This window comes from Engraulis encrasicolus, chromosome 14 (genome assembly GCF_034702125.1).
Source record: "Engraulis encrasicolus isolate BLACKSEA-1 chromosome 14, IST_EnEncr_1.0, whole genome shotgun sequence".
NCBI lineage: Eukaryota > Metazoa > Chordata > Actinopteri > Clupeiformes > Engraulidae > Engraulis > Engraulis encrasicolus.
The window spans coordinates 8,135,435-8,145,434 of record NC_085870.1 but is presented as its reverse complement, the minus strand read 5'-3'; the positions used below and the strand labels follow the sequence as shown (position 1 = coordinate 8,145,434).

Below are 10,000 nucleotides of genomic sequence, written 5' to 3'. Positions count from 1 at the left end.
ACATGAACTGTTTGAAAATATGTTGTGATGGCTCTTTGGAGTAGTGGTCCGAGCCCGACTTTGGTAAGCCAGAAGGTCTGGGTTCGACTCTACTCCTGTTTTGCCACAAAGTGTCTAACTGCCTTACCCTCTCCATCGATGTCCACTCGTTCGCAGTCGTACTCCTCCGCAGTGATGGGGCATCGGTAGAGGGCCCCAGGGTGGATGTTCTTCATGGCCCCCACCCCTCGGGAACGCGGCGCCCCCACTAGAACCCTTTGGGAAAGAAGAGAAAGCCTCCATTAGCTTTAAGGACTGTACCGATCATTATGTTTATTACTGTATGTCTATAAACACAAGGCTAAAATACAGTCATTTGCATAAGCAACTCCAAAAGTAAAGATACAGGAAAACTGTTTAAGCAATATTTCTGGGCAAAAATACAACAAGATCTTCTTTAGACTATATATCACTACACTTTCCTGAGGAGAACTTGGATGAACAGTGGACATCTGTTGTTGATCATTTTATGAAAATATTAGGAATCAGTCATGTTGCTACCCAGCAACCTTAAGGGTCCAAAGATTGACAGGATCAACTGAGGACTTTACAGAGGATTTGATTCGATGTATTTGCATTTTCTCTACTAGTAACTGACATTTACCTAAACTCAAGCCGACTCCAAATCCAAAACAAAAGCCAACAATTTCCATGAGCATCACCTGCTATGACTCAAAGGAATTGACAAATGTACTTAATTTTGTTTCACAAACATTTTCTCTTGCCTTAATTTTTTTTGTGTGACGTCATTGTTATGCTAAACGAGAATAATGAGACAGAGGGCACACTCCTTAAATGACCCTAACCCTATTCTTGCCCGCCAACCAACAACCAACCAACCAACCCTCCCTCCATCCTGGGGAATGCATAAACAAGAAAGCCAGCGACAAGACCAGCGTTCACTTCATCGGGCTGATTGACTGACAGCTCCGCTCAGCAAGGTGCAGCGCCATGGAGGCGTGTTTCCTCATGAATACCAAACGCCACACCACACCACACCACACCACACCACACCACACCACACCACACCACACCACACCACACCACACCACACCACACCACTGACTTCCTGCTGAGCCACTTTCTCTCCCTCTCTCTCCCTCTCTCTATTGTGTGACCAGGAGACCCCATTAGAGAGGGGACATTTTTTTTTAACCTCCTCCTCCTTTTCTTTTTTTTCCACCCCAACACTTCCTTTTCTTTTCTTTTCCTCTTTTTTTCTCTCGCAAAAAAGAAAAGCTTTTATTCTGAGCGAGCGCCACGGTGGCCGATATTTTGGGGGGTGAGTGGTGGCGGGGGCCCTCGGCCTTATTTGGCCGGCCTCTATCCCGGGAAGGGCTATTTTAAAAACCGACCGTTGCTGCTATTCCGTGGAACTCGCTCAGCCATGGCAAAGCCACAGAGAGTGAGAAAACCAGCGGCAGGACACAGAGGACAGGACCAAGGGGAGAGCCCAGACTACACCGAAAGTGGAGATAGTAGAGATAAAGAAAAAGAGTGGGAGAGAGGGAGAGAGGGAGAAAGACAAAAATAGAGTCATGAGAGAGGGGTAGAGGGGAAGCCACAAGAGCAACAAAACCAGCCCACTGGACCAAGGGGAGGCACCAGACACACCGATAGTGGAGACAGTAGAAAAACGAGGGGGAGAGAAATAGAGAAGAAAAAAAACATGGAAGACAAAAATAAATTCATGAGAGAGGAGGGGAAACCACAAGAGTGAGAAAACTAGCACAGGGAGGACTGGACAAGGGGAGGGTCTAGACACACCGATAGTGTAGAGAATAGAGTGAAAGAGAGAGAGAGAGAGAGAGAGAGAGAGAGAGAGAGAGAGAGAGAAATCATGCAAGACAAAAATAAAGTCATGAGAGCGGGGCAGAGGGGACGCTGGGTAATCTTCCTCCCAGCACTGCCTGGACCGCTCCTGTCAAGACCATGTGTGTGTGTGTGTGTGTTTGTGTGTGTGTGTGTGTGTGTGTGTGTGTGTGTGTGTGTGTGTGTGTGTGTGTGTGTGTGTGTGTGTGTGTGTGTGTGTGTGTGTGTGTGTGTGTGTGTCGCACAAACGCACGTGTGTGTGTGTGTGTGTGTGTGTCTGTCGCACAAACGCACGTGTGTGTGTGTGTGTGTGTGTGTGTCTGTGTGTGTGTGTGTGTGTGTGTGTGCCCTGTCAAGTACAGTAGCAGAGACCTTAGAGGCCTCACACTTGGCTTAACATTTAAAGCAACAGTTAAGCTTTATTTCAACTTTTCAAAAATTCAAGTAGGTCAAATGAGAGGAAAGACAATCCCACATCTAAACTGTAGGGGGATTGCATCCAAAACCTACTTTGTGCACAGTGAAAATGTAGTGTTTATTCAACACTAAAGAGAGTACTTCAGGACCAAACACATTCTAGAACAATGGTTCTCAAACTTCTTGTGTGAAGTACCACCTGAGAGAATACTGAGCTCTCCGAGTACCACCTTGACAACCAACATTAGAATATCGCAGTAAAGGCCTTCCATTTTCACTTTTGCCAGTCAATACAGGAGAGGTTCATAATGGCATCAAAAGATACGGTCACATTTAGTGCAAGTTTGTTTTTAAATTTCTTGCTTGCCTAGTATTATTCTGCATTTTGTTTTCAGATTCATAAAATTGAATTTTACTCAATGTGAGACCAAAGAGACATTTTCAACTGCAACAACTTGATCAGCCTTCAAATCAGTCCACAAAAAATGAATTCTTCCAAGTACCACCAGAGATGTCTGAAGTACCACCAGTGGTACACGTACCACAGTTTGAGCACCATTGTTCTAGAATAATAGTAGAGTAGAGTCAGCCCCTTAACCCATTGACGCCTGAGGCACCTGCAAAAAAGGGTGCTGAATGCCTGAGCCCTTTCAAAGAAAAGCTGCCCTCAGCTTATAAAAACTTAAATATCTAAGCTTCTGAAGCACATAAAAATATGCACTAAGTTGCATTTAAACACCAAGACCCTCATCTTTCATTAGAATGTGTTCATTCATCTCAAACAAACTGAGATTTTTAATAAAGTTGTCTCAAATCTCATGAGCCTGAATGTTGCATAATTCATCTCCAGGCGCCAGGGCCAATGTTGCGCAACGCAACATCAGGCATCAATGGGTTAAGTGTTGAAGTAACACTGCATTTTTTAACTTTGTGCTTTACATTATTAGAACAATCCTGTTGCATGCTTAAAGCGCCCGATGACTTCACCTACAGCTGAGCTGATGGGGTTTCAGTAGGCCAGAGTAGTTCCAAGCCAGCAATTGTCATTGAATCCTATGGCACCAGCAAACTCCTAGCTCAGCGATTTTCAACCTATGGGCCGGGGCCCACTGGTGGGCCTTGAAGGTATTCCAAATGGGCCTTGAAATCATTTCAGCAAATTATAATCATATTTTGGTGTGTGTTGCTATTGATTTATTTGAGTTTTATTCTTTATTGAGTCAGAAGTGGGCCCTGAACATTTGTGACAATTTCGAGTGGGCCCCACGTTGGAAAAGGTTGGGAACCCCTGTCCTAGCTGGTACAATTCCATTAGTAGCTTTGGGGTATGGAGGTAGAATTAACACAGCCCGATTCAGAGAATGGCTAGAAGTCCATGAGAAAGGTAAAGCTCAATAAATAACTCAAGGGGAGGTGGAAAAATAGCCTATTTCCAGAAATGGTGCGGTGACCGTGTGGCTTTAAAGCGCTGGTTGACTTCCTCCTCCAGCAGAGCTGATAGGGTTTAAATAGGCCAGACACACAGAGGGCCTGCTGGGCACAGAAGCAGAGACCATGGCCCCTGGATGGTGTCAGGGCCACACACACACGCATGCACATGCAGACACAGACACAGACAGACAGACAGACACACACACACACACACACACACACACACACACTCTCTCTCTCTCTCTCTCTCTCTCTCTCTCTCTCTCTCTCTCTCTCTCTCTCTCTCTCTTTCTTTCTTTCTTTCTTTCTCTCTCTCTCTCTCACACACACACACGCACACACACACACAAACTCTCTCTCTCTCTCTCTCTCTCTCACACACACACACACACACATACACACGCACACGCGCACACACAAACAAAAACAAATACACATGTGGAGTCATACACACACACTCTGTCTCTCTGTCTCTCTCTCTCACACACACACGTGCACGCAGAGTCATTGGACAGCTGATGGCAGGTGGGATACCCCCGTCCGTCTCGCGCCCGTGTCTCCCATCATCATCATTTTGGCATGTCTCAGCGCGCCACTGGGTTTTCTCAGGGGCCACTGGTCACTCAGCAAGGAGCCGCGCCACAATACTGCCACCCTCACCTGTAGCGCAGCTGTCATACATACAAACACGCACGCACGCACACACACACACACGTACGCACACACGCACGCGCGCACACACACACACACACACACACACACACACACCTCCATTGTGTTTGTATTGCCGTGCACCGGTGTCCATGGAAACGGAGCAGTGGAGTGAAGGGTGTGGGGTAGTGGTGTGTGTGTGTGTGTGTGTGTGTGTGTGTAGTGGTGGTGGTCGTGGGGGTGGTGATATGGTGGTGGGTTGGGGTGGGAAGGTCAAGACAGCTGTATACCCAGTTCCGACTCACCCCCACCCCTTCCCACTCCCTCCATACCTTGTCTTTTCCCCTCATTTATTATCTTGCATCTCCACCGTCAACACCATCGTCTCTCATCTCTTCCCCCATCCCTTCCATCTCTCCATCTCTCTCTTTTTCTTTTCTCCTTCCCCTGTCCCTGCCTTTCCACTGCATCTCCATCCAGCCATGACACCGTCACACAATCCCAGTACACAGCTGTGTCCCCTCAGAGCACCTTCACCATGGCTGCCGGGCCAGCCTGTGGGCTGCACATACTGCACCTCTCCTCTCCTCTCCTATCCTCTCCTTTCTTCTCCTCCCCTATCCTCTCCTCTCCTTTCTTCTCCTCTCCACTCCTCTCCTTTCTTCTCCTCTCTGATCTCATCTCCTCTCCTCCCCTGTCCTCTCCTCTCCTCTCCTCTCCACTCTTCTCCTCTCTCATGTCCTGCCCTGTGTTCCCTCATCTCCTCTCCTCTCGTCTTCTCTTTTCCTCTCTTCTCTGTTTTCATGTTCTCCTCTCCTCTCCCCTTCACTCATTTTCGCCCCTCTCCTCTCCACTCTTCTCCTCTCCTCTCTTCTCCCCTCCCCTCCTCTCCTCTCCTTTCTTCTCCTCTCCTCTCCTCTCCTCTCCTCTCCTCTCCCCTCCCCTCCTTTCTTCTCCTCTCCTCTCCTCTCCTCTCCTTTCCTTTCCTTCACTCTTCTCTTCTCCTCTCTCATCTCTCCTGTCCTGCCCTGTGTTCCCTCCTCTCCTCTCCTCTCCTCTCCTCCTTTCCTCTCTCCTCTGTTTCCATGTTCTCCTCTCCTCTCCCTTTCACTGCTTTTCGCCCCTCTCCTCTCGGTTCTCTTTTCCTCTCATCTCCTGTCTTCTCTCCTCTCGGTTCTCTTTTCCTCTCATCTCCTGTCTTCTCTCCTCTCCTCTCCTCTCCTCTCCCTTCTCCTCTCCTCTCCTGTCCTCTTCTCTCCTCTCCTCTCCTCTCCTCCCCTCTCCTCTCCTCTCCTCTCCTCTCCTCTCCTCTCCTCTCCTCTCCCCTCCCCTCATCTCCTGTCTTTTCTCTTCTCTTATCTCCCCTCTCCTCTCCTCTCCTCTCCTCTTCTCTCCTCATCATGAATTCTATCAATTGAGAGGGCCAGTAGAAAGCCTCTGCTTGGTCATACCCTGATCTGACACATGCTATCTGCTCATTCATTACATGTAAAGCTGCTTACAGTAAACCATACACCAGAGACTGAGCGAAAGAAAGAGCACACACACACACACACACACACACACACACACACACACACACACACACACACACGCGCGCGCACACACGCGCACACACACACACACACACACACACCCGCATGCATGCCAACCCCCCTCCTACACACACACACTCACCTTTTACTAAAACAGACTACTGAATGAGATGAGAGACAAACGGCGGAGTCCCCCTCTTTAAGGCTCTAGCAGAGGAATGCAGGCTTATATTACACATATGAGACACCTCTCCACTCGTCACAGAGTCCACATATACACACACACCGACACACAAGCAGGTGTTGAGCTCTGTGTGAGGTCCCCTATACTGGTATATAGGCCTGCCGACAAGCAAGGAGGGGTGATGAGGAGTGCGTGTGTGTGTGTGTGTGTGTGTGTGTGTGTGTGTGTGTGTGTGTGTGTGTGTGTGTGTGTGTGTGTGTGTGTGTGTGTGTGTGTGTGTGTGTGTGTGTGTGTGTGTGTGTGTGTGTGTGTGTGTATGGTGGTGGAGGTGGTTGGGGGTTGGGAGAATGAGGGCAAAATGAAGCCCCCATTACATTGTACGTATACATCGGGGGCCCTTTCAGATGATTTTGTCTCTGGCCGGGGCACAGCTGTCAGTGGCCATGCTGGCATATAATCTAATGCGGGCGGGACATGAGAACATAATAATAATAATAATAATACTTTCGTTTTATATAGCGCCTTTCAAAACACCCAAGGTCGCTTCACAGAGTGTCGTAGGAAAGTGTAAGTGTGTGTGTGCACATCAGTGTGTGAGCGTGTGTGTGAATGCATGTAGTGAAAGTGCTTGTGCTAGCAGCCATAAGCCTCCAGGAAGAGATGTGTCTTAAGGTGTTGCTTAGACATGGCCAGTGAAGGGGCATTCTGGATGTGGTCGGGCCAAAGAATTCCAAAGAATAGGAGCAGCAACATGGAAGGCTCTGTCACTGGTGAGCACCGTAAGGGCATGTAATGCAACAAGTGAATAGCTTCTTATGTTATATGTGTAGAGAGCTTAATTCTGAGTCAAATTCCTTGTTACAAATGACTCCAATTCTCTCTGTTCCCTGAAATGTTCAAGTGCCCGTGCACAGCTCAGGGCAGGTGCTGGCTACAGTGACTGCAGAACACTTTAAAAGTTGAACTAATTCCTGATGACGTGACAAGCAAAACATGTTGTTCACTCAAGAGAAAAATAAAGTCTGTAAAATCAGGCAGTGTGCGCGGCGGCCCATATTTCACTCTTAAAGTCCCTCTGTTCCCTGTCTATAATCTCTAATCCCTTGACAGTCAGAATGTGTCCGTTTGTCTGAATCTAACTCAAGTACAGCACAGTACAGTAAGCACAGGCAAAGCAAGTGCATGGTCTACTGTAATTGAATGAAATGTCAGCCACTCCACTGGCTCCAGTTCCCTCTGGCTGGCCGTCTCTCGCCTCTAATCCCCCTCCATTGGTCATGGAGCAAGGCAGGGAGCGTCCCATCCCGGCTGCCCCAGAAAGCTACCCTCCATATCGGGGTGGTGTTGCTGAGGGACTGGGTGGGTGGTTGTGTGGTTGGTTGGGTGTGATGTGGCCGTGCTGGAATGCCCGCATTAAGGCCCAACACCACCGTATCTCCTCCTGTGGCAGAGGCCATTGAGGACAGGCGTACAGTAAGAATGTGTGTGTGTGTGTGTGTGTGTGTGTGTGTGTGTGTGTGTGTGTGTGTGTGTGTGTGTGTGTGTGTGTGTGTGTGTGTGTGTGTGTGTGTGTGTGTGTGTGTGTGTGTGTGTGTGGGTGGGTGGCAGGGAGGGTTCATCTGCCTCTAAGTGAGATGTGTGTGTGTGTGCCCGTGTGTGAAGGGTGTGTGAAGTATGTCGTTGCATGAGTGTGTGTACGTATCTGTTCACTGTAAATGAGTTTGAAAAAGACAAGTTAAGAAGAGAACAATGTTCAGTTTGTTCGGGAATAAAGATTTTCTACAGTCGAGCAATCCTCTGCTGTCCATAATAAGCCTACAGTATGCCTATTCAACTCTGAAATCGACCCCCTCGGCCAGAATGTGCCTGCTTGATAAATCAAGCGATTTAGCCCCCACTTGAGAGCACCGGGTCGCATCGATTGAGGCACAATAACTAATTGCCAACCATTGATGCTAATATCGTTATCATTAAATAGCCGGCCCTGATTGGTCGATGCCGCAGGGTAGCGGTCGCCAGTGGGCACTGAAAGGCAAAATGATGAGGTGCCGTGATGCGACCACCACCAGAAGCACTACAATCTCTGACTACAAATGAGACCAACGGACAGTTTGATGGAGAGTTGCGAATGAGTGTGCATGTGTATTACATTGGCCGTATATTCATCTGCAGTAAAAAATAAAATAAAATGACATATACATTGACAATCCAATGTCTTCATCAGATGAGTCTGGGTAATCATATAGCGGATTTTCACAATTAGGTTATAGCAGAAATACAGTTGGATTGATTGGGAATAGCGCCTATGATCATGATTCAATATCTGAGGTCCAGCCAGAGGAGGTGGAAACCATTTCAAAAGTGAACGGAGAAGACTAGAATGAAAAGAAAGCCTTTTATTTCCATAATTATTAGGCATCAACCTGAAGGTTTTGGATGCAATTCTCCGGTTGTCTCACTGTATGTTAGTCTGACCGTCACAGACCATCATTTTGTCCAATAACCTATGAGTGGGTGGATAGATTATAAAAGGTACATTAATTGATTCAGTTTTGTTTTCGAGATGGACAAGATGGTGGATGGCAGTGGTGCAATGGTTATGGAGTTGGACTGTAGATCAGTGTTTCTCAACCTTTTTTTAGGTGAGGCACCCTTTCAATTCATGAAAAATGTCAAGGCACCCCAAACCAACAAGCCGTAACATGGCACCTCATCCGATACCACACAAGCTTAGAAAAGTAACACATTTTAAATGGCAGATGAAAGATTACACTGACTAACATTAACTTATCAATTTAGACAAATATGTATTATATTAAATAATTTATTTATCAGCCACGTTTCCGCTGCACCCCTGAGGGAGGCCTGCGGCACCCTTGTTGAGAAACACTGCTGTAGATTACAGGGTTGCAGGTTCAATCCTCACCCTTGAAATGCCCTTGAGCAAGGCACCTCACCCCACACTGCTCCAGAGACTGTAACCAATACCTGGTAACATCTCCAAGCTGCTTTGGATAAAATTGTCAGCTACAGTAAGTGTAATGTAATGAATTTAAAAAATCATTAAATTAATAAAAAAATTTAATGTAATGAATTAAAATGGGCATAGAAGCACAACAACTAAGGATTCGAGTTAAACCATTTCATTTAGGCTCTGCATGTGTGTATTGTGACAACAAAGGGCACTCCATTTCTGTCCTGAGATGGTATTTCCATTCCTCCTTCCTCTACAAGGGCTTAGACAAATACCACTGAAAAGGGAAAGCTGTTCAGTGTAGCGCTGTGCATTGTGTGGCACAGAGAAACGGTGGCTGCCTGCATTCACAGATTGCAGTCCATAAAAAGACAATGGTGAGTGTGGTCCACTGCCCACTACAATGGTGAGTGTGGTCCACTGCTCACTCACTACTGTCTCTGGCACTAATGAACACACTAGTGTCACACCATTGACACCCAAGCCATGAGGGGCCAAATGATGAGGACGTTACACACACACACACACACACACACACACACACACACACACACACACACACACACACACACACACACACACACACACACACACACACACACACACACACACACACACACACACACACACACACACACACACACACACACACACACACACACACACACCATTGACACCCAAGCAATGAGGGGCCGAATGATGAGGACGTTACTCCCCCACTCTCCCACTGGTCAACACACACGCAGCCACGCACGCACGCACGCACACACGCACACACGCACAAATGCACGCAAGCACACACACACATGCACACACACACACGCACACACACACACACACACGCACACACACACACACACACAAACGAACGTATGCACGCACACACGAATGCACGCACACACGCACGAAAGCACGCAAGCACACACACACGCACACACACACATGCACACACACACA

The 10,000-nt window shown here is 47.5% G+C and overlaps 1 protein-coding gene across 1 annotated transcript in view; it reads right to left on the bottom strand.

The window, feature by feature from the left end:
- The window catches only part of itga7 (integrin, alpha 7), an 80,567-nt gene that overhangs the window by 40,947 nt on the left and 29,620 nt on the right, over positions 1–10,000 (bottom strand). Inside the window, exon 2 of the mRNA XM_063214855.1 lies at positions 128–255. Within this exon, the coding sequence (XP_063070925.1) occupies positions 128–255 (128 nt within the window). The remainder of the gene's footprint in view (positions 1–127; positions 256–10,000) is intronic.